Source organism: Cetorhinus maximus, chromosome 5, assembly GCF_964194155.1.
Source record: "Cetorhinus maximus chromosome 5, sCetMax3.hap1.1, whole genome shotgun sequence".
In the NCBI taxonomy this organism is placed as follows: domain Eukaryota; kingdom Metazoa; phylum Chordata; class Chondrichthyes; order Lamniformes; family Cetorhinidae; genus Cetorhinus; species Cetorhinus maximus.
Window position 1 is genome coordinate 106,248,598 of NC_135883.1, and position 24,708 is coordinate 106,273,305.

General features: G+C 42.0%; 1 protein-coding gene across 1 annotated transcript; it reads right to left on the minus strand.

The window, feature by feature from the left end:
* Positions 1-11,936: 11,936 nt before the first annotated feature.
* Positions 11,937-24,035, minus strand: ndufaf4 (NADH:ubiquinone oxidoreductase complex assembly factor 4). Its single transcript, XM_078542288.1, has 3 exons — positions 23,788-24,035; positions 15,190-15,284; positions 11,937-13,084 (listed from the first exon to the last, which is right to left on the minus strand). The coding sequence occupies exons 1-3, from the start codon at positions 23,921-23,923 to the stop codon at positions 12,785-12,787; spliced, it is 531 nt and encodes a 176-aa protein (XP_078398414.1). The 5' UTR covers positions 23,924-24,035; the 3' UTR covers positions 11,937-12,784.
* Positions 24,036-24,708: the final 673 nt, after the last annotated feature.

A 24,708-nucleotide genomic window follows, 5' to 3' on the forward strand; every position in this document is an offset into this window, starting at 1 on the left:
CCTGGATGGTGTCAAGCTTCTTGAGTGTTGTGGGAGCTGCAGTCATCCAGGCAAGTGGGGAGTATTCCAACACACTCCTGACTTGTGTCTTGGAGATGGTGAAAAGGCTTTGGGGAGTCAGGAGGTGAGTTACTCATCACAGGATTCCTCGCCTCTGACCTGCCCTTGGAGCCACAGTATTTATATGGCTAGTCCAGTTCAGTTTCTGGTCAATGGTAAATCAGGATGTTGATAGTGGAGGATTCAATGATGGTAATGCCATTGAACATCAAGGTGCGATTGTTGGATCCTCTCTTGTTGGAGATGATCATTGCTTGGCGCTTGTGTGGCGCAAATGTTATTTGCCACTTGTCAGCCAAAGTCTGGATATTGTCCAGGTCTTGCTGCATTTGGACATGGACTGCTTCAGTATCTGAGGAGTCGCAAATGGTGCTGAACATTGTGCAATCATCAGCGAATATCCCCACTTCTGACCTTATGATGAAAGGAAGATCATTGATGAAGCAGCTAAAGATGGTTGGGCAGATTACACTACCCTGAAGAACTCCTGCAGCGATGTCCTGGATCTGAGATGACTGACCTCCAACAACCACACCCATCTTCCTTTGTACTAGGTTTGACTCCAACCAGTGGAGAGTTTTCCCCCTGATTCCCATTGACGCCAGTGAAGAAGAATCAAATGGACTTGAAATGTCAACTCTCTTTCTCTCTCCACAGATGCTGTCAGACCTGCTGAGTTTTTCCAGCATTTTCTGTTTTTGTTTAACATTTCAGGTTGTCTGGTGAAAGGTCATTGACCTAAAACATTAACTCTTTTTGTGTAAAGGTAATGCCTTACCTGCTAATTGTGTACAGCATTTTCTGTTTTTATTTTAACTTTTCCCATATTATTTACTATTATATATAGCATGGATCACCTCTCAGACACCTCCTTTCTGAACTGAAAAGTACAAGTCTATCCAATTTTTTCTCAGACCCCATTTGATAGAAGCTGAATGAGTAATGCATGGGCAGCAGTATTCTGAATGAGTCACAGTTTGTGGAAAGTGAATCTTTAGACAAATCAAGCCTTGAGGTAATAAAGGCATGGAGTAGAGTCTCACAGGCAGTGAGGGCGAGTTAGGGGCAGGGGTGGACAGTGTTGTGAAGATCTAAGTAGGTGGCCTTGACAAAACAGATATTAAATAGTAATTTACCATTGCCTAAATTGTTTTTCTTGTGATGCTCATACATTTTATGTTTCCAATTTAATTGCTGTGTTGACAGTTGGCTGCTTTACACAAATTTGTTTTCATTGTGCTTGACGGCTAAAACACAGGAAAAATTAAGAAATGTGTTTGTTTCTACAATATCGAATCATCGGATGTTACAATATAGAAATTTCATTTAACTCATCAAGTGTGCACTGGTGCTTTTCTCCACATGAGCCATATAATCTAACCTCAGATTCAACGATCTTCAATTTTCTGATATACATGCAGCTGAAAATAATGTTTCTAACATAAACAAAAAAGTATTTTTCATAACAAAATGATTGAACTGCATTTTGTTTGCGTTTTCAACCTTTCAGCAAAGTTTAGAGCTTGAATCCATCAGCTTACAATAAGTAGTGGGTGAAGGCTACAACTTCTAACATACTAGCGTGTGTATGTACACAGTGGACATAGTTCCTCATGTGCAAAAGCATGACTCTTTCCAATTAATCAGTACAGTACAAGTTGAAAAAAAAATATGGTCTCCTTCACAACCAAAGCACTAATTAGCCAAAGAAGTGCTTTTGAAGTGTGGCCATTCTTCAAGTTACAACATTAATTATTTTGTTCTTCTGAAGGACATCAAAATACAGTAGAGTGTGAACTTTAGAACCTTTTTGTGATAGGTTTTGACAGTAGAATTATTTTTTATTATTATTTATTTTGTATGGAGAGAGCATATGATGTGGTGGCAAATACAGAAATGTGGTTTAAAAATAGTAAGAAAGGGGGACTTAGCATTCACAGATATAAAGCATTCAGAAAATACAGGGAAGTAAAAAAGGGAGGTTGGGTGGCAGTACTGATTAGGGAAGACATTGTAGTGTCAGAAAGAGAGATGCCCTCAAGGGGGCCAGGACAGAATCCATTTGGCTAGAGTTGAGAAACAAAAAGGGTATGATCATATTACTGGGGGTAGTCTATACGCTCCAAAGACAGAGAGAGAGATAGAGGAGCAAATCTGCAAGGAAGTCACAGACATATGAAAGAACTATACAGTGGTGATACTGGGGGACAGGAATCATCCAAATATTGATTGAGATAATGTTAGAATAAAGGGAAAGGAGGGATAGGAATTGTGTTCAAGGGAACTTCCTTGACCTGTATGAGCTCAGTTCAACTCGGAAGGAGGCATATGATATACAAAAGCAAAATACTTCAGTTACTGGAAATCGGAAATAAAAACAGAAAATGCAGGAAATATTCAACATGTCAGCCAGCATCTGTGGAGAGAAACTGAGTTAATGTTTCAGATTGATGACCTTTAATCAGAATGATTGTTGTAGGAAGGAGACATTTCTGGATCTAGAGCTGGGAAATGAGGTCACCCACTTGGGTAAAAGTCATCATCCTTTTGTAAGGTTTTGATTAGTAATGGAGAAGCGCAAGGAAAAATCTAAAGTAGAACTTCTAAAATGGAAAAGAGAAAATCTCAATGGGATGAGAGAGGATCGAACCAGGGTAAAGTGGAACCAAATTTTGACGGGAAAAGCTGTAATGGAACAATGGGTGATCTTTAAGGAAGGGATGTTTCAGATGCAGGTCAGGTACATTCCAACAAGAGATAAAAACAGGAGAGCCAAGCCAAGGATAACGAAGGAGATAGAGAATATGATGAAACAAATAAAAAGCGTATGATGCATGTCAAGCGAGAAGCAGGCCAAATACAATAAGCTGAGAGGAAATTTTGTTTTTAAATATGGGATGTGGGCATCACTGGCAAGGTCAGAATTTGTTGTTTATCCCTAATTAACCTTGAGAAGGTAGTGGTGAGCCACATTCTGAAACTGCTCAAGTCCATCTGGTCTCTGTAGCAATGTGGTACAACTCGATCCCCATTCATCCCACTGAGTGGTTTGCTAGGCCATTTCGGGGGGCAATTAAGAGTCAACCACAATGCTGCAAGTCTGGAGTCACATGTAAGCCAGACCAGATAAGAATGCAGATTTCCTTGTCTAAAGGATATTGGTGAACCAAATGAGTTTGAAAAAATCAATGATAATTGATCATCAATTAATGATAATCAGAAAATCAATGATAATTTCATGGCACCATTACTGAGACTAGCTTTAAATTCCAGATTTATTAATTGAATTTAAATTCCACTAGCTGCTACATGGGATTCAAACCCGTGCCCCCAGAGCATTCATCTGGGCCTCTGGATTACTAGTCTAGTGACATTACCACTACACCACCACCTCCCCATGAAGACAAAAGGAAGATAAAATTGGCAAAGAGAGAATCTGAGAATGGAATAGCAATTAACTTAAAAGGAAGCTAAATAATCTACTGACATGTAAAATAGTTAGTGGGTAGTAAGAGATGGGGTGGGACCTATTTGGGACAAAGAAGATGATATATATGCTTAGAGGTGCAGGGCAAGGCCAGAATATTTAATGAGTACTTTGTATAGGTATTTACCAAGGAAAGAATGCTGACAAAATATCGGTTGAAGTGGAGATGGTAGAGGGAATGAATGGGGTAAAAATTGATAGATTGTGCTGGAGAGGCTGGCTATGATTAGGATGGAGAAGCCACCTGGTCCAAATGGTTTTTGTTCAGGTTACTAAGGGAATTAGGCTGGAGATTATGGTTTGACTAGCCATAATCTTCCAATCTACCTTAGATATCAGGGAAGACGGCAGAGGATTGGAAAGTAGCAATGTGACAACATTGTTCAAGAAAGGGTGTAAGGCCATTCCTGGTAACTGCAGGCCAGTCAGGTTAACATCAGTAGTAGGTAAGGTTTTAGAAGCAATGATTGGGGATAACATTAACTGGCACTTGGAGAGGTTGGTTTAATTAATGAGAGCAAGCACAGATTTGTCAAAGACAGTTCGTGTTTGACTAATCTAATTGAATTTTTTGATGAAGTAACAGAGAAAGTTAATGAAAGGAATGCAGTGGATGGTTTCTATATGGATTTTAAGAAAACCTTTAACAAAGTACCACATAAGAGACTGGTTAACAAAATGGAGGCTGATGGAATAGGAGGGTCAGTGTCAGCTTGGATTAAAAAATTAACTTAAGGACAGAAAACAGCAAGTCATGCTAAATGGTTGTTTGTCAGACTGGAAGATGGTAGACCGTGGTGCTCTCCAAAGGGTCGGTGCTGGACATTCCTTTGTTGATACAAATAAACGAACTGGATATTGGAATAAAGAGTAACATTTGAAAATTTGCCAATCTTATCAAATCTGGAGGTGTGGCTGAAAATGAGGATGATACAAATAATTGCAACAAGACATGTTTGGGCTAGCAAAATAGGCAATTGACAGATGGAATTTAATACAGGGAAATATGAAATGATGTATTTTGGTAAAAAGGGATAGGGAGAAACAATATAGACATAATGGCTTTATAGTTTGAGAAAGTGTTCAAGGACAGAGACACCTGGAGATTCATGTGCATAGATCTTTCAAGGTGGCGGGACATATCGAGAGTAGCTGGCAAAGCATATGGGACCTTGGGCTTGATAAATAGAGGTATTGATTACAAAAGCAGGGAATTTTAACTGAACCTTTATGATGCTCTGGTTCAGCCACTATAGTATTGCTTCCAGTTTGGTCAGCACACTTCAGAAAAGGTGTGAAGGTCTTTGACATGGTGAAGAGATTTACCTGAATGGTTCCAGGGATGAGGGATTTTTTTTTCATTCATTCATTCATTCATGGGATGTGGGCTTCGCTGGCTGGGGCCAGCATTTATTGCCCATCCCCAGTTGCCCCTGAGAAGGTGGTGGTGAGCTGCCAACTTGAAACACTGCAGTCCATGAAGTGTAGGTACACCAACAGTGCTGTTAGGAAGGGAGTTCCAGGATTTTGACCCAGCAACAGTGAAGAAACAGAGATATATTTTCAAGTCAGGATGGTGAGTGACTTGGACGGGAACTTCCAGGTGGTGGTGCCCCCATCTATCTGCTCCCCTTGTCCTTCCAGATGGTCATGGGTTTGGAAGGCGCTATCTAAGAAGCCTTGGTGAATTCTTGCAGTGCATCTTATAGATGGTACACACTGCTGCTACTGTGCGTCAGCGGTGGAGGGAGTGAATGTTTGTGGATGTGGTGCCAATCAAGCAGGCTGCTTTGTCCTGGATGGTGTCAAGCTTCTTGAGTGTTGTGGGAGCTGCACTCATCCAGGCAAGTGGAGAGTATTCCATCACACTCCTGATTTGTGTCTTGTAGATGGTGGACAGGCTTTGGGGAGTCAGGAGGTGCGTTACTCATCGCAGGATTCCTAGCCTCTGAACTGCAATTGTAGCCACAGGTTTTTTATGGCTAGTCCAGTTCAATTTCTGGTCAATGATAATCCCCAGGATGTTGATAGTGGGGGATTCAGTGATGGTAATGACATTAAACATCAAGATTCACTCTTGTTAGAGATGGTCATTGCCTGGCACTTGTGTGGCGCAAATGTTACTTGACACTTGTCAGCCCAAGCCTGGATATTGCCCAGGTCTTGCTGCATCTCAACATGGGCTGCTTCAGTATCTGAGTTGCCGCCAATGGTGCTGAACATTGTGCAATCATCAGCAAACATCCCCACTTCTGACCTTAAGATGAAAGGAGGGTCATTGATGAAGCAGCTGAAGATGGTTGGGCCTAGGACACTACCCTGAGGAACTCCTGCAGTGATGTCCTAGAACTGAGAATACTGACCTCCAATAACAACAACCATTGTCCTTTATGCTAGGTATGACACCAACCATTGGAGAGTTTTCCCCCCCGATTCCCATTGACTCCAGTTTTGTTAGGGCTCCTTGATGCCACACTCGGTCAAACGTAGCCTTAATGTAATGGGCAGTCACTCTCACCTCACCTCAGGAGTTCAGTTCAGCCCTGACCAAACCCAAACTGAGCGTCAGTGAGCAGGTTATTGCTAAGCAAGTGCCATTTGATAGCACTGTTGATGACCCCTTCCATTAATTTCTGGATGGTCGATAGTAAACTCATGAGATAATTGGCTCAGTTGCATTTGTCCTGCTTTTTGTGTACAGGACATACCTGGGCAATTTTCCACATAGCCAGGTGGATGCTAGTGTTGTAGCTGTACTGGAACAGCTTGGCTAGGGACGCAGCAATTCTGGAGCACAAGTCTACAGTACTATTGCTGGTATATTGTCAGGCCACATAGCCTTTGCACTATCCAGTGCCTTCAGTCATTTCTTGATATCACGTGGAGTGAATTGAATTGGCTGAAGACTGGCATCTGTGATGCGGGGGACCTCTGGAGGAAGCCGAGATGGATCATCCACTTGGCACTTCTGGCTGAAGCTTGTAGCAAATGCTTCAGCCTTATCTTTCGCACTGATGTGCTGGGCTCCCCCATCATTGAGGATGGAGGTATTTGCGGAGCTTCCTCCTCCAGTCAGTTAATTGTCCACTCCATTCATGACTGGATGTGGCAGGACTGCAGAGCTTAGATCTGACCAGTTGGTTGTGGGATGGCTTAGCTCTGTCTATCATTTACTGCTTATGCTGTTTGGCATGCAAGTAGTCCTGTGTTATAGCTTCACCAAATTGACACCTCATTTTTAGGTATGCCTGGTGCTGCTCCTGGCATGCCCTCCTGCACTCTTCATTGAACTAGGGTTGATCCCCTGGCTTAATGGCAATGGTAGAGTGGGAGATATGCCAGGCCATGAGCTTACAGATCGTGTTTGAGTACAATTCTGCTGCTGCTGATGGCCCACAGTGCCTCATGGATGCCCAGTCTTGAGTTGCTAGATCTGTTCGAAATCTATCCCATTTAGCACTATGGTAGTGCCACACAACACGATGGAAGGTATCCTCAATGTGAAGGCGGGACTTCGTCTCCACAAGGACTGTGCGGTGGTCACTCCTACTGATACTGTCATGGACAGATGCATCTCCTGCAGGCATGTTGGTGAGAATGAGGTCAAGTTATGTTTTTCCCTCTTGTTGGTTCCCTCACCACCTGCCGCAGACCCAATCTAGCAGCTATGTCCTTTAGGACTCAGCCAGTTCGGTCAGTAGTCGTGCTACCGAGGCACTCTTGGTGATGGAAATTGACAGCCCCCACCCAGAGAACAATCGCACCCTTGCCACCCTCATTGCTTCCTCCAAGTGGTGTTCAACATGGAGGAGCACTGATACATCAGATGAAGGAGGGCGGTATGTGGTAATCAGCAAGAGGTTTCCTTGCCCATGTTCAACCTGTTGCCATGAGGTTTCATGGGATCCGCAGTCGATGTTGAGGATTCCCAGGGCATTTCCCTCCCAAATGTACACCACTGTGCTGCCACCTCTGCTGGGTCTGTCCTGCTGGTGGGACAGGGCATATTCAGAGATGGTGATGGTGGTGCTGGGGACATTGTCTGTTAGATATGATTCCGTGAGGATGACTACGTCAGGCAGTTGCTTGGCAGTTGTGAGACAGTTCTCCTTATTTTGACACTAGCTCCCAGGTGTTAGCAAGGAGGACTTTGCATAGTCGACATTGCTGAGTTTGCTGTTGTTGTTTCCGGTGCCTAGGTCGATGCCGGGTGGTTTGTCCAGTTTCAAATCTTTTTTGTGACTGTGTAGTGGTTTGATTCAACTGAGTGGCTTGCTAGGCCATTTCAGAGGGCATTTAAGAGTCAACCACATTGCTGTGGGTCTGAAGTCACATATAGGCCAGACCAGGTAAGGACATTAATGAACCAGTGAACAATCAAAGTCGTCATTACAAAGCCATCATTAGACTTTTATTTCTAGATATTTATTGAATTCAAATTCCACCAACGAACACGCATCCCCAGAGCATTACGATGGTTCTCTGGATTACTTGTACAGCGACAATGCCACTCCGCCATCGCTACTAGGCTAAGGTTGGAGACATTGGCGTTATTTTCCTTCGGGCATAGGAGGTTGTGGGGAGATCTGATAGAGGTGTACAAGATTGTGACAGGTTTGGTTATGGTAGACGGATTAGCTGATAGTACAAGGACTAGGGAACAAGATTTAAACTTTTGGTCAAGAGATGCGGGATGCAGGGTGTGAGAGAAAGAACTGTCTAAAAGAGCAAGTGATAATGAATGGAAAGGAAATTGAGTGGGCATTTGAGGGAAATAAATATGCACAGCTAATTGAATAGAGCAGGGGAATGGGAATGATTGGAATGCTCTACAGAGAACTAGCATGGACTCAATGGGTCGACTGGTCTCCTTCTGTGCCATTTACGACTTTAAGTAACAAAAAATATTTAGAGTAAATAAATTAAAGAAACACAAATTTCATACACAAACACAGAAAATGCTGGAAAAACTCAGCAGGTCTGACAGCATCTGTGGACAGAGAAACAGAGTTGATATTTCGAGTCTATATGATCTGTCCTGACTGGATAAGGCAAAACCAATGGCTGAAAATGAATATTCAGAGTTTGCAAAAAAGCCTTCTGAAGAAATGTCATATTGGAGTGGAAATGTTAACGCTTTTTCTCCTTCCACAGATGCTGCCAGGCCAGCTGAGTTCTTCCAGCACTTTCTTGCAATTTAGCATATTGCAAAGTGGGGCTATCACATAACATTAGTTGCGTTCCACTGACTTCCAAAAAATTATGTGAAGTGATCCCAGTTACACCACCCTTGAGCACAATCCACTTTAATCTTCTAGCCACTATGCCATTTTTACTATATAATCCATTAGTCACCATTCTGCCCTTTCAGGTGAAGCTCCATTCCCTTCCTCACTGTGTATTAATGAATACCTGTTGCAATTGATTGTTCCAAGAAACCAGCTTTAGAAACAGTAAAAATACCAAAACTATTTTTGTGTGGATATCAGCGTACTGCCATTTACATTATTCCAGTCCAAGAAACTTCCTTTTACCTGCTACACTTGGTCTTCTGCTCACACATGATCACCTACCCATAAGGTCACGTTCCCTCTAATTCAACATGCCATCATCTTTGTCCTAAGTGTCTTATTAACTTTATCAAATGCATAAGTCTCATTTTTTTCAAAGGAAAACTAATGAAGCCTCTCTTTTCTCCCCTGTAAAATTTGAATGTGTTTAAGCAGTTTATGTGATGCAGGTTTAAGGCAGCTGTGTCCATCATCAATATAGGCAGAGAATTTGACCTGTGAAGATCAGGCAAAGTCTGTGAAAAAATGAAACATGCTGCTGCGCTAAAAATTTGATATTTGAAGATAGACAGATAGAAGTTACAATATGTAACCCACACCATTTTCATTCCACAAATCGAAGACCAAGGATGTTAAACTTATAAGGAAACAGGACTGCAGAATGGTAACCTGCTATATAAATTTACAACGAACTTCCCACATTAGTTGTATAGTTTTCATCATATTTGCAAACTTAAGTAAAACGCAGATGGAAAGTTTAGATTCAAAGCTAAAATGTACTCTCTGTAGCATACAACTTAGCTTAAAAATGTTTAGTGGAACTTGTTTGTCAACTTAGTATAGTTGTATCATTCATGCAATTTCACGTTCAATTTTCCATCGTTGTCGAACTGCTCCCTCTACTGATAAAGGCGGAGTACTGCAGATGCTGGAAATCTGAAACAAAAACAAAAAGTGCTGGAAAAACTCAGGTCTGACAGCATCTGTGGAGAGAAAGACAGAGTTAACGTTTCAAGTCCGTATGACTTTTCTTCAGAAATAAAGAGAAATAAAAATATGGTGAAATATATACTGTTTAAGGAGGGTGGGACAGGTGAAGCTGGATAGGAGGCCAGCGATAGGTGGAGGCAAAGGACAGATTGAAAAAGATGTCTTAAACAAAAGGTCGAAGAGGTGTTGATGGTGGTGATACTGGCTGAAGGAGGTGCTAATGGTGACATTAAGAGTAGAAAGCAGAATAAGCAAGTGACAGATGGCCCGAATGGGGGCAGGGTGGAGGGAGGGGACGGTGTGGGAAAAAAGATCGAAATAGGCTAAAAGGTGGGGATAGGACAATGAATAAAATGGAAATATAATTTTAAAATGATAAAAATAGGTGGGGAAAAAATATATATAAAAATTTAAAAATAAATATTTGAAAAAAGGGGATCAGAAAGGGATGAGGATGGAGGAGAGAGTTCACGCTCTGAAGTTGTTGAACTCAATGTTAAGTCTGGAAGGCTGTAAAGTGCCTAATCGGAAGATGAGGTGCTGTTCCTCCAGTTTGCGTTGAGCTTCACTGGAACATTGCAGCAGGCCAAGGACGGACATGCGGGCATGAGAGCAGGATGGTGTGTTGAAATGGCAAGTGACAGGAAGGTCTGGGTCATGCTTGCGGACAGACCGAAGGTGTGGTCTCCTCTACATTGGAGAGACCAAACGCAGACTGGGTGACCGTTTTGCAGAACACCTTCGGTCTGTCCACAAGCATCGCCCAGACCTTCCTGTTGCTTGCCATTTCAACACACCACCCTGCTCCCATGCCAACATGTCCGTCCTTGGCCTACTGCAAGGTTCCAGTGAAGCTCAACGCAAACTGGAGGAACAGCACCTCATCTTCCGATTAGGCACTTTACAGCCTTCCGGACTTAACATTGAGTTTAACAACTTCAGACCATGAACTCTCTCCTCTATCCTCACCCCCTTTTTCCAAATATTTATTTTTTAACTTTTATATATATTTTTTCCCACCTATTTTTATTATTTTTTGAAATTTATTTCCATTTTTATTCAATGTTTGATCCCCACCTTTTAACCTACTTCGATAGAAGGTGATAGGTGGAGGCAAAGGAGACATTCTTTCCCACACCGCCCCTCCCCCCACCCCACCCCCACTAGGGCCATCTGTCACTTGCTCATTCAGCTTTCTACTCTTAATGTCACCATTAGCACCTCCTTTAGCCAGTATCACCACCATCAACACCCCTTCAACTTTTTGTTTATGACATCTTTTGTAATCTCTCCTTTGCCTCCACCTATCACTGGCCTTCTATCCAGCTTCACCTGTCCCACCCTCCTTAAACAGTATAAATTTCACTATATTTTTACTTCTCTTTAGTTCTGAAGAAGAGTCATACGGACTCAAAACGTTAACTCTGTCTTTCTCTCCACAGATGCTGCCAGACCTGAATTTTTCCAGCACTTTTTCTTTTTGCTCCCTCTACTGGTTACTTTGTATTAGATTCAATGCTTTCAGCTTCTCAATTGCTTACTGGATAATGTGTTCAAAGTGGCTGCAAAATATAATTTTCAAATTTGAATTCATAGAAATATTTAATAGTGCTGTGTGAACAAATTAGACATATTAGTACAAAGATAAGCACTACTTGATTCATTTTATTCCCACATAAGCAAAAGCGCAGCTACATGTGACAGAAGGGATAAAGTTATATTTATACAGCACTTTTCATGACCTCAAGCTGTCTCAAAGTGCTTTTCAAAAAATAAATTACTTTTTAAGGATTGTAATGTAGGGAAAGAAGGCAGCCAATTTGTGCATATGGTCCTACATGCAGCAATGAGATAAAGTATCACAGTGGTGTAGGCTAAATGACAAGTATTGGCCAGGACACTGGAGAAATTCGTACTTCTTTGGAAAGTACCATGGGATTTTTAAAGTTAACCTAAGAGGGCAAATAGGGCCTCAGCTTATCATTTCATCTATAAAAAACATCTGCAGCAATGCAGCATTCGCGCAGTATTGTGCTGAAGTGCCAGCCTGGATTATGTACTCAAGTCTCCGAAGTGGGGCTTGAACCAAATGACCATTTTCCTCAGAGGCAAAAAAGCTTTCTTTCTCTTTTATTAAATCCAGTAAGTAGCTCAAATTTACTTGTATTTAGCAGTCCGAGGAACCAAACATTCTGAAGCTTTAGCGCGACAAACAAATTAGAACTACCTTAGAAAGACACTAATGAATAGAGGGGAGTGAAATCACAACTGCAATGAAACTTTATCTTGAATATTGTTATTCACAATTTGGATTTCCAATGTTTGTAGGCAAAACATTTTAACTGTATCAGTGCATCCAAGGTTAAAGTACATTCACAAGTTTATAGGAATTAAAGAAATCTATTTGCACTTTACCACTCATTTTACATTAACAGAATCGAAGAACTCACTCAATGTACAACACATTGAGATAACCAGCTTGCTGACCAAGGATTAAGCAAGCACAATATTATATAGCAAGAGGCCTTTATTGAAACCAGGCAGTAAGTAGTCAGTATAAAGCTTATAGTTTCTAACATGTACTAGAAACTGGAAAATACAGTAATCCACATGAAGCTGGCAGAGTGGTTGTGCATTTCCAAGGTTTATTGTTCCTGAGTTTTAATGGGATAGATAGATTGTAGTGAGACACTCACTACAGTATGAACAGTTAGCAAGTGAAAAGCCACAGTGCAGTGATGATAATATATTGTGGGGTAGATCAGGTGTAGAATACAGCTTTGTGGCCCTGTACTAGTTCACCCACAGGTCTCAGTAAAAGCCCAATGCTTCCAGACACAATATCCATACTGTTCCAATGACCTGAACACATTGCAAACCTTAAATACAGTAAAGATATCAAACTCATTTAATAGAACGAATTAAAGTATGAATAGTCTGAAGGTGTGCGTATTTACTAACTTGCTGTTATACGTTCTTTATTATTTTGTCCTGGAGGTAGAATTTTTATTTCAAATGGTTTGAAAAATTCCAGCAGTCCTTTAACGTCTTTAAGTTCTAGACTGTAATCTTCAGCTATTTTGTCAGTTGTCCATATCTTGGGCTGAAGTTTGTGGTTGTTGAGGATTGTAAGAGCCTCCGGTATGCTCAGCTTGCCTATGGGAACCTTTGTAATGTTGAACAGCTCATAATTCAAAGTAGATTTGAGAAGTCTGTGCTCCTGCAGCTGCTTGGATGTTTCAGCACTTACATGTTTCTGGAAAGTTGAAATAGTGAAAACAGTAAAACGGCTAGGGCAACGGTAATTATTAGGAAGGAAGACTGCTCCAAGGAACAACCTATGACATAATCAAAATTTTCAATATGTTGCAGCAGGCCTGCTCTACTGAAAATGGAGCAGATTTGGAATCAAGTGCATTTGTAATTGAGAAGAAACAGAAAAGACCCCTCCATGATAGCAAAATCCATAACTCATCAGCATACATGGGAGCAGAGGTGGAAGAAGAGGAGTATAGAGAGCCAACCATCACTGGTGAGATGTTAGGCATATTGCACAAGGCCGCATTTACAGATAGTCACAAGTTTTTCTTCAAATCAATTTGAATGGAAATTGTTTAATTTGATAAAGTAGTCAATTCACTTCCCACAGGGCTGTTCCATTAAAACTTTCAGTGCACATTGCTGTATGATCTTCCCTCACCCAGCACGTGTAATTTTTATGAGGGGGTCATTGCATTTGAAATGATTGTCAAGTTTTTCCATCTTGGGAGTCCAATTTTTTCATCTGATTTACACACATCTTCAAGTACTGTGAAGATGACCCAGCACATTGATTCCTGAAATTCATTTCAGCCGCACAGCTTTGCAAATGGAGATAGAGAGTTTCCTATATAAACAACCTATTGATATTAAAGCAGCTAGCTGCAACACAACCATGAGAGGAAAGGACAAACTCACAATGTATCAGTGTAATCTGTTACCAAGATTTCATAACCTTTTTCTGGATGCATAAATTACACCCATTATTACTAGGCAGACAGGCCTGCGCACTTTTAAAAATTTATTCATTCATGGGATACGGGTGTCGCTGGCTCGACCAGCATTTATTGCCCATCCCTAATTGCCCTTGAGAAGGTGGTGGTGAGCTGCCTTCTTGCATCGCTGCAGCCCATGTGGCGTAGGTACACTCACAGTGCTGTTAGGGAGGGAGTTCCAGGATTTTGACCCAGCGACAGTGAAGGAACGGAGATATAGTTCCAAGTCAGGATGGTGTGTGGCTTGGAGGGGAACTTGCAGGTGGTGGCGTTCCCTTGTACCTGCTGCCCTTATCCTTTTCAGTGGTAGAGGTCACGGGTTTGGAAAGTGCTGTCTAAGGAGACTTGATGAGTTGCTGCAGTGCATCTTGTAGATGGTACACACTGCTGTCACTGTGCGTTGGTGGTGGAGGGAGTGAATGTTGAACATGGTGGATGGGATGTCAGTCAAGCAGGCTGCTTTGTCTGCTCCCAAGCATCTTTTCCACCTTCCTACTGGTCAACAGAAGTTGTCAGAGAGAGCCAAACACTGCTCTCCCTATAGCTTGGTACTTCCTAATTTAATTGCTCCAGTATTGAATTGAGTGGAGTCGGAGTCAAACGTGCTTCCGAATCTGGTCCACTGTACTTAGTGCCACACGGAATAAATTAAAGGTGGTGTTATCATAAGAGCATCTTACAAACTTAACTTAAATTGTTTGTTGATTTGAAAATCCATTCATTTCCCTACTCTGAAAAACCCTTTCATCTGCAGAAGACTTCTAATCCGTTGTTAATTTGCTGCAAATTCAATAAGAGAGGCAACCAAAATTGGTCAGTCAAACAATGCTTGCATCTGCTACTGACATCCAGAAAAAACAAGTTTCCTTTGGATTGGCAAGCCTTTTGAAAAAAAAACAGTGAGTGCTTCAATTTTTGTTTTAAATTGTCAAAACAGATTGAGGATTAAAAGAACTGCATGAGAGATTTTTAAAAACTGTTGTCACTTAACACCACTGAGAAGCAAAACATCAGGTACAGTTATAATGGAGAAAACAGTGAGAGAAAAATGACAGAAATTCTACAGTAATGAGAACAAGTGCAGAATTACAAAGCACTAAGAACCATACCTGTTCATCATTTGAAAGGATTTTGTGTAGCAGCTGCAATGTGGGCACATTTGAAAGGTAATGTTCGTTTTACTTACCATGCTAAAATCAGCACTGTGTGATGGAAGCAAAGGATCATGAGGTAAATTATTTGCCAAAACACAAGACAAATGAAAGTTTCATCCACACTGTGGTTCAGCATTATATTTTCAGCAGTGTGTATCTGTTACAGTGCTTACCTTTGCAGGAATATCCTTGGAATCAACATAAACATCTTTGAGTAAAGACAAAAGTTCTTCATTCTTGTTATGAGCTTCATGTACTTCAGGGTGGTCTTTAAAAGAATATTGGAATTTAATTGCATGATTCTGAAACAAAAGATGTACCCTGACACCAACTAAGCCCCAAAAAAAACAAGAACAAACTGTTTTGCCGAGTAACATAATATACATATTTATGAATGTTAATTAAAGGAATCATGCACAATGCAGGAAGTGGTTAATTGTGGTGCATCTTGCAGCACAACTCCCTGCTAATTTCTCTACTAATGGCTCTTTAATTTCAGTCAGTATTAACCCATCTACAAGCAGAGAGATTTTCGAACTCATCACTGAAATTTATGGTCATATACGTTTTGCCCTTCTTGGCTCATCTAGAGTGACTGCATTGGAAGCAGCTGGGAGAAGGTTTACTGACTGGAATGGGCAGGTCGCCTTATGAGGAAAGATTAGACAGGCCAAACTTGTATCTGCTGGAGTTTAGAAGAATAAGAGGTGACATGATTGAAACATATAAGATCCTGAGGGATTTTGACAAGGTGGGTGTGAAGAAGATGTTTCCTCTTGTGGGAGAATCTAGAACTAGGGGTCGCTGTTTAAAAATAAGGAGTCGCCCATTTAAGACAGAGATGAGGAGAAATTTGTTTTCTCTCAGAGGATCGTGAGTCTTTGGAACTCTCTTCCCCAAAAGGCGGTAGAAGCAGAGTCTTTGAATATTTTTAAGGCAGAGCTAGATAGATACTTGATAAGCAAGGGGGTGAAAGGTTATCGGGGGTAAGTGGGAATGTTGAGTTAAGGTAACAATCAGATCAGCTATGATCTTATTAAATGGTGGAGCAGGCTCGAGGGGCCGAGTGGCCTCCTCCAGCTCCTAATTCGTATGTTCATATGTAAAAGAAGTTTAAAGCTCATTACTGAAATAACTAGTATAGTTCAATAGCACCTGAGTAATTATGGGCTAGATAGAGAATTTTTTTAGAATCTCTAATTAAGGATGTAATTACCATGTATCTAGATAAGGAGAAAATAGTTAAAAGCAACCAGCACTGATTTCAAAAGAAGCGATCATGCTTGACAAACCTCCTAGAACTCCTGAGGTGGTACAGATGTGGTAGGTGTGGGAAATGCAGTGGATGTTGTGTGCAAGGACTATATTAAAGCATAAGACAAGGTACCGCATAAAAGAGTAAGATTAAGGAGTATGGAGTATATCAAGCCGATTGAAAAATTAGTTAGAAGGGATCAAACAGAGATTTGGAGGTAAGGTTGTTTCCCAGTCTGACTGGCAGTGAGTAGTGGTGTCCCAAAGGTTTAGATTCTGAAGCCTCTTCTTTTCACTGCCTATTTTATAATCCATCATATGGCATCAATGGATACTTTGAGCTGTAGTCACTGTTGTAAATCTCCAAAGTGTGTTGGCACACATCAAACAGAAACAACTTCGCTGGCTCGGCCACGTTTGTAGGATGGAAGACAGTTGCACACCCAAGGACTTTCTGTACTGCGAGATAGCCAAAGCCAGAAGATCAGTAGGACACCCAAAGGTGTCCACTTCAAGGATGCTTGAAGGCCCTAAACATCAATTTTCGCACTGGAAGATGCTAGCCGACCAGAAGGAAATGGCAAGATCGCCTGGGGGCCAGCATGTACCACCATGACGATCAATTGCTGCAGCAGCTTGGCAACAGGGTTGCCAACACCGAAAATAACCCACAACCACACCTGATAACCACTTCATATGCGGCACTTGTGGCAGAATCTGCCTCTCATGGATTGGTCTCTTCAGCCATCAGCAAAGGAGCAACATATGAAGCTACTCCACCCCGAATAAATTTGGTCAACACTGGAGCGCTGCTTTGGGCTGCATTAGAATGCTTCAGTTGGAGTTTAGTGAGAGAGGGGGGATCAGTCAAGAGGGAAGGTGGAATCCTTTCATTTTCTACCTTTCCTCATTCAGAAGGGCGGTAGCCTTGGTAAGTAGGACCTCGTAAGTATTTCTTCTGTCCTTAATATTCTCTAAACTAGAGGAAGTAAAAGTAAAGGGAGTAATTTAAGGGTAAGTCATGGCAGGGCAGCTCTGCCAAGTGAAATGCTCCTCCTGTGCGATGTGGGAAGTCAGGGACACTTCCAGTGTCCAGGGCGACCAGGTGTGCAGGAAGTCTCTCCAGCTGCAGCTACTTGAAATCCACATTTCAGAGCTGGAGCTGTGGCTGGAGTCACTGTGGAGCATCTGCAAGGACAAGATCTTCGTGGATAGCATGTACAGTGAGGTGGTCACATCGCAGGTAAAGAGTGCACAGACAGAAAGGGAATGGTGACTGCCAGACAGAGTAAAAGGACTAGGCAGGTAATGCAGGAGTCCCCCAGGTCCATCTCCCTCTCCAACAGATTTTCTGATTTGGATACTGCTGGGGGAGTTAGTTTCTCAGGGGAATGCAGCAAGAGCCAAGCCCTTGGCACCATGAGTGGCTCAGCTGCACAGAGTGGAGGGGAAAAAAAGAGTGGGAGAGCAATAGTGATCAGGGATTCTATCATAATGGGAACAGATAGATGTTTTTGCAGCCCAGATGTGACACCAAGATGGTATGTTGCCTCCCTGGTGCCAGGGTCGAGGGTGTCACTCAGTGGCTGCAGGACATTCTGAAGGGGGAGGGTGAACAGCCAGAGGTCGTGGTCCATATCGGTACCAACGACATAGGTAAAAAGAGGAATGAGGTCCTGAAAACAAAATATAGGGAGCTAGGAAATAAATTAAAAATCAAAACCTCAAAGGTAGTAATCTCAGGATTACTCCCAATGCCAGCGAGATCAGGAATAGGAGGTCAGGCCAGATGAATTCGTGGCTGGAGAGATGGTGTAGGAGGGAGGGGTTTAGATTGCTGAGGCAATGGGACCGATTCTGGGGAAGATGGGACCTGTACAAGCTGGATGGGTTGCACAACAGTAGGGTCCGGACCAATATCCTTGCTATTTGCTAGTACTGTAGGGAAGAGTACAAAAAAGATGTGTAAAAATGTTAAAAAGACAAGTCTAAAGACACTGTATCTGAATGCATGGAGCATTCACAATAAGATAGTTGAATTAACAGCGCAAATAGATGTAAACAGGTACGATATGATTGCAATAGCGAGAAGGAGGAATTCATGGAAATTAGTATTACTAAAGCAATAGTGCTGGAGAAATTAATAGGACTGAAAGCCGATAAATCCCCAGGGCCCAATAATCTACATCCCAGGGTACTAAAGGAGGTGGCCATGGAAATAGAAGATGCATTGGTTGTCATCTGCCAAAATTCTGTATATTCTGGAACAGTCCCGGCAGATTGGAGGAAGGCAAATGTTACCTCACCATTTAAAAACGGAGGGAGGGAGAAAACAGCAAATTACAGACCGATTAGCCTACCATCAGTAGTAAGGAAAATGCTAGAGTCTATTATAAAGGATGTGATAACAGGACACTTAGAAAATATCAATGGGATTAGACAAAGTCAACATGGATTTATGAAAGGGAAATCATGTTTGACAAACCTACTGGAGTTTTTTGAGGAAGTAAATAGCAGAATAGATAAAGGAGAACCAGTGGATGTGGTGTCTTTTCAGAAAGCTTTTGATAAAGTCCCACATAAGAGGTTAGTGTGTAAAATTAAAGCAAATGGGATTGGGAGTAATATATTGGCATGGATTGAGAATTGGTTAGCAGACAGGAAACTGATTAGGAATAGATGGGTCTTTTTTGGAGTGGCAAGCAGTGACTGGTGGGGTACCACAGGGATCAGAGCGTTGGCCCCAGCTATTCACAATTTATATCAATGATTTGGATGAAGGAACCAACTGTAATATTTCCAAGTTTGCTGATGACACGAAACTTGGCAGGAATGTGAGAAATGAGGAGGGGGTTAAGAGGGTTCAAGGCAATTTACACAGATTGAGTGAGTGGACAAATACATGGCAGATGCAGTATAACATAGATAAGTATGAAGTTATCCACTTCGGTAGGAAAAACAGAATGGCAGAGTATTATTTGAATCATGATTGATTGGGAAATGTTGATGTACAAAGGGACCTGGGTGTCCTTGTACACCAATCACTGAAAGCAAGCATGCAGGTGCAGCAAGCAGTTAAGGTAGCAAATGGTATGTTGGCCTTCATTGCGAGAGGACTTGAGTACAGGAGCAAGGATGTCTCACTGCAGCTGTACAGGGCCTTGGTGAGACTACACCTGCAGCACTGTGTGCAGGTTTGGTCTCCTTACCTAAGGAAGGATATACTTGCCATAGAGGGAGTGTAGCGAAAGTTCACCAGACTGATTCCTGGGATGGCAGGATTGTCGTATGAGAGATTGGGTCGACTAGGCCTGTATTAACTGGAGTTTAGAAGAATGAGAGGGGATCTCATTGATACGTATAACATTCTGACAGGGATGGACAGACTGGATGCAGGGATGATGTTTCTTCTGGGGGGGTCCAGAAGAAGGGGTCACATTCTCAGGATAGGGGGTAGACCATTCAGGACTGAGATGAGGAGAAACTTCTTCACTCAGAAGGTAGTGAACCTGTGGAATTCTCTACCACAGAAGGCTGTGGAGGCCGTGTCACTGAATATATTTAAGAAGGAAGTAGTTGGATTTCTGTACTCTAAAGGCGTCAACGGGTACAGGGAGAGCGCGAGAGTATGGTGTTGAGATAGAGGATCAGCCATGATCATACTGGATGACAGAACAGGCTCAAAGGGCCAAATGACCTACTCCTGCTCCTATTTTCCATGTTTCTATGATTTGCTGCATGGCCATCATCTTATGTAGATGGAAGGATGCCAACAACACTGAATGTTTATGAATAATTTGCATATAGACCTAGGAGAACAGGTGTGGATAATACCAAAATAGGGGGTATGGTTCACTGTTTCGAAGACCAAAGGAAGCTGAAAAGTGACTGGTACTGAAATGGGAGAATGGGCAAACAAAGTAGGTGGAATTCAATTTCAGTAACCATAAGGCGACATATTTTGATCTAAAAAGTAACAGCAATAATTGAATGTAAATAGGCTTGGTGTGGTGAAGAGTAAAGGGATTTGCGGATACAGGCTTACAAGATGTTAAAGGCAGCACTTCAGATTAGTAAGACTTTATTACACGAGGTGAGCTCTACACTTTAAGAAAGATACTGAGATTCATTGAGGGTATAACAGAGATTCAATAGGATGAGTCCTGGGATCAGCAAATACACATAAAAAGGAAGACTTGAAAACTTGCAGCTTTTTGTTAGAACAATACAAACCATGAGGCAATATGATGGCTCTTGGTCTGGCAGCTCCCCAGGAGACTTGAGTTTCCCTCTGTCCATTACAGCTTGCATTTTGGCTGCTGCTCCAGACCAAAGCTGATCATTCATTTCCCCTTAGTTGGCTCAATACCAAACATGGTTTCTGCTCCTGCTTAGTACCTTGGGACATTTTACGATGTTAAAGTCACTACATAAATGCAAACTGTTGCGGTTGATATGCGAGAGGTTTTTGCAATCACAAAAGGATGGGGTAACATCGATATAAGTAGATTGCCTGGTAGTTGAAGGATCCAGAATGAGAGTCACAGATAAAAGATAAATTGCAAGGGATTTTGGATAAACCTGCAAGAAACTCTTCACACGATTGAGAGGCTGTGGAATTCACTTTCAGAAATAGTGGTTAGCAGAAACTGTCAATATTCAAGATTGGATGGATAAATAGATTAAGGAAAAAGGGACCTAGCAACAGGGCAGGTAAATGCCGTTAAGAACTGTGTGATTGCAGGGAGGATAAACATTGACATGCATGTGTTGGACCAATTGGCCCCTTCTCTGTGTTGTACGGTCAATGTACTCCTATAAATTAAGGGCTGGTAAAAGAACAGAGCTGGGAACATGCCAACTGGTACAACTGATCTTATGAACTCTGTATGTGCCCAATCACAGTGAAACAGCAGGTAACAAACGAAATTGAGGTATATAAGCAAAATACTAAATACAACAACGGAGAAATCAATTCTTCATGTGTCAGGTTTCTGGACAGCCCAGTATTGCATCCAGAGTTGGTCAGCAAGACACAAGGACGCCATCTAAGCACTGGCAGTGGTTCAAGAAACAATCAAGAGACTAATTCCTAGCATCAGAGACCGAAATATCAGAAAAAAATTGAAGAAACTCTAGACTTCTCTTCATAGGTCATGACCTTATATAACAGGAATGTCATTTCTTATGCACTACATAGTCACTTATAAAGTATAAAATCAATTAACTTTTTGCAATGTGGGTTTTAAAACTCAGCTCCAAGTTGAACAGTACAGTGGAAAGAAGTCAAGAGGGCACTCAATGACAACTTTGTTAACTCCACATTATTACAACTGTGCAGCTCTTCCTTGAGGCTTTTCCCTAACTGGCTGAGGCTCTGTAACTACAAAAATGGGAAAAAAATATATTTATTAAGAGCTTCCATCTCACTGAGGAAATTTCAGGCCAATCCACAGCCAACAACCTGCTCTGAAAACTCTGCTCACATTTTGATAGCTGAGACAATCCCCAACATTCTAAAACAATTAATAACATTCCAAATAATACAACCCACAGCATTGTTAAAAAAAAGAGTCAATCACCCAATCTCCCAACAAATCCTTTAAAAAATTCCAGAATCTGGATCCAGATCCACATCTTCAGCAAAAACAAATCAGTTCTTCCTTGGGCCATACCCTACCTGCGTACCAAGGTTCATTGAAATCCATCAGTTTTTGAAATATATTGTTTGAAAACAGGTCAACAGGGGCAAAATGTTGGCCCGGATCTTCTGAGGAGTGGCAATCATCATCAGGTTGCCGCTGTGTCCAGAAATTTCTATGACCTGATGCTGCTCCGCATTTGTACCAGGGTCTTTCAAACCAGAAAATGCAGAGCGCAGCATCCCTCAAGGAACACCATCGGATCTTATTAAAGTCAGGGGAGACAAGACACGCCCCTTTTTTGGCATTAGCTGCCTAATGGCAAATTCAAATGTCCAGTCTGAAGGTGAGTGAATGGGTGAGGTGGGTAAGGGATAGGTGGATAAGTGGACGAAAGGGTAGTCAGGTCAAGGAGTAGTCAGGGAGTGGGAGGTGGTGATTGAGAGGGTCAGTTGTGTAGTTACCCAGGAGTTAAACTTGGTTTTAATCTGTCTAACATTTTCTTGGTAAATACAGAGGAACTGCCCAAAGTCTCACACTCTAACTCAGAGACATTTGCAGAGGCTAAGGGGGAATGGGGGAGCAGGTGAATTGCCCATCGGAAGTTTCTTTTTTATTCATTCATGGGCATCGCCAGCTGGGTGAGCATTTATTGCCCATCCCTAATTGCCCTTGACAAAGTGGTGGTGAGCTGCCTTCTTGAACTGCTGCTGTCCATGTGGTGTAGGCACACCCACAGTGCTGTTGGGAAGGGAATTCCAGGACTTTGACCCAGTGACAGTGAAGGAATGGTGATATATTTCCAAGTCAGGATGGTGAGTGACTTGGAGGGGAACTTGCATGTGGTGGTCTCCCCATGTGTCTGCTGCCGTTGTCCTTCTAGATGGTAGTAGTCATGGGTTTGAAACTTTCCAGACAATTTTCAGAGATTACTGGGTTGGGACTTCCATGGGGTCCTGACATGCATCTTCAGTCATACATCTGCTTGGCCCATTACCTCCCCCAGGTAATTATACCCAGTCTGGTTCAGTCAGAAATGGCTGGGGGATGAATCAATGGAAGGAGGTGAAGGCTGGGGCGGCGGGGTGGGGGGGGGGGGCGGGGGGAGTCAAAATTACACCTTTAGTTTTCAAAATGTTACAATTGCACAAATTGTGATTTACTCGAGTTTATGTTGGACAAGCAGTCTGACAGCACAGTCAGCCAAGCGGTCAGAATGGGCAGCAGACAAGCTACAAAAAAACTCCAACTGCAGTAATATCAGCACTCTTAAGATCCAGTGACCTTGAAACACAATATTCTGTGTTATCACAGTGTAATTATTTCATTTTCAGCTAGGTATTCCTCTCCAGCAGTGATCGTCGCAGCCTGTAAAGTCAGGAAAGTTCTCACAATAAAATTCCGCAATCTGTACTGTTCACAATTTATAATTTATTTAATAGAATTGAATCTCATGTACAAATTAAACTAGTCACCTATTTGGGTTTATTTTGAGGCCAGAGGAAAGGGGGGCACATCAAAAATTACAGGGATTTTACTTCATAAAAATAAATCACAGGAACCAAGTGAAAAAAACATTGGTCTCCCGCTTAAAATTGAGTGGCTTGAAAAGTAATTAAAGCGAGACAAGGCGGGGGAGGGGGGGGGTTAGTTATACAACTTCAAGATCACCTTGACCTCCCAGCTCCATACGAACTAACTTGGTTTGCAAAAATCTCTCAGATTTGGGGAACTGCGAAAACTAAAGCAAAAGCAAACACATCCCACTCAAGAGAGGGAACGGTCCGGTTGGGTTTGAGTGCCCAAGCCGCGCACTCAGCCTTGCCCAGCTGCCGCATTGCCCTGTTCGCGCGAATGGTTGACAGTGAAGCTCACCGCTGAGCTGCTGCTCGATCAGTGCCTCACTGTTTGGGTGCCTCGGTGCGATCCTCGCCTTCTCTTTGCTGATCGCCCTGTGCGCTCTGTTCTCCAGGTTAAAGTTCCGCATCGCACGTGTCAAACGCGCCCCCATTGTCCATATTCTTCTTTAGCCTCCGGACAACGTTCCAAAGAACACCTCGTTTCCCGGGGAACGTCCTGAACCGCTCACCGTTTCCCAGACAGTCCACGCGACACTAACAAGAACTCCCCATGCAAAAGATAAAACACAAGACTTGCAAATACCAACAACAGCAAGAGATACCGCCGCCTACTGGAGAATAGGGCAGGAGGAATGGACCTGTAATTTTTTTTAATTGAGAAGGGAGGGAGAGTTTCAGATGACAATGCTTAAAAGACTTGATTGAAATATTGTTCAGTCACAGACAGACATACTCATTCAGTCTCATTTTCCTCTCTATATAATTTGTAATTTTTTTTTGGGCTACTAAAGTATTTCATTTATTATTAGATGTTCAAGTATGCCAAATACTTCTCAACAATTCCCACTGATTACATGGAAAAAACAAGGAATAGTTTTTATTTTAAAAAGTATTAGAAACTTAAAGCAGCCTTTATTTTTAAACATTAATATTTTGGAATGCCTGAAATTCCTAGCATCTTGTTCAGATGTTGAAACCAAATCATTAAGATGGTGGTTTTCTTGGCTCACTGGCAGGTTGTTTCTTCACCATTTCTTGAGGCAGGATACAGTTTATCTTGCCACTCTCCGAGGACTCTGACAGAGTACTTTTAAAGTAGAAAACATCACAAGGTTGTTCATAGGTGATTCTCTTTAAGACTAAAAAGTTCTAATTGATATAGCTTGGCAGGTTCGGAAGATAATTAGATGGAAATTGTTCCTCTGCAGTTTGACTT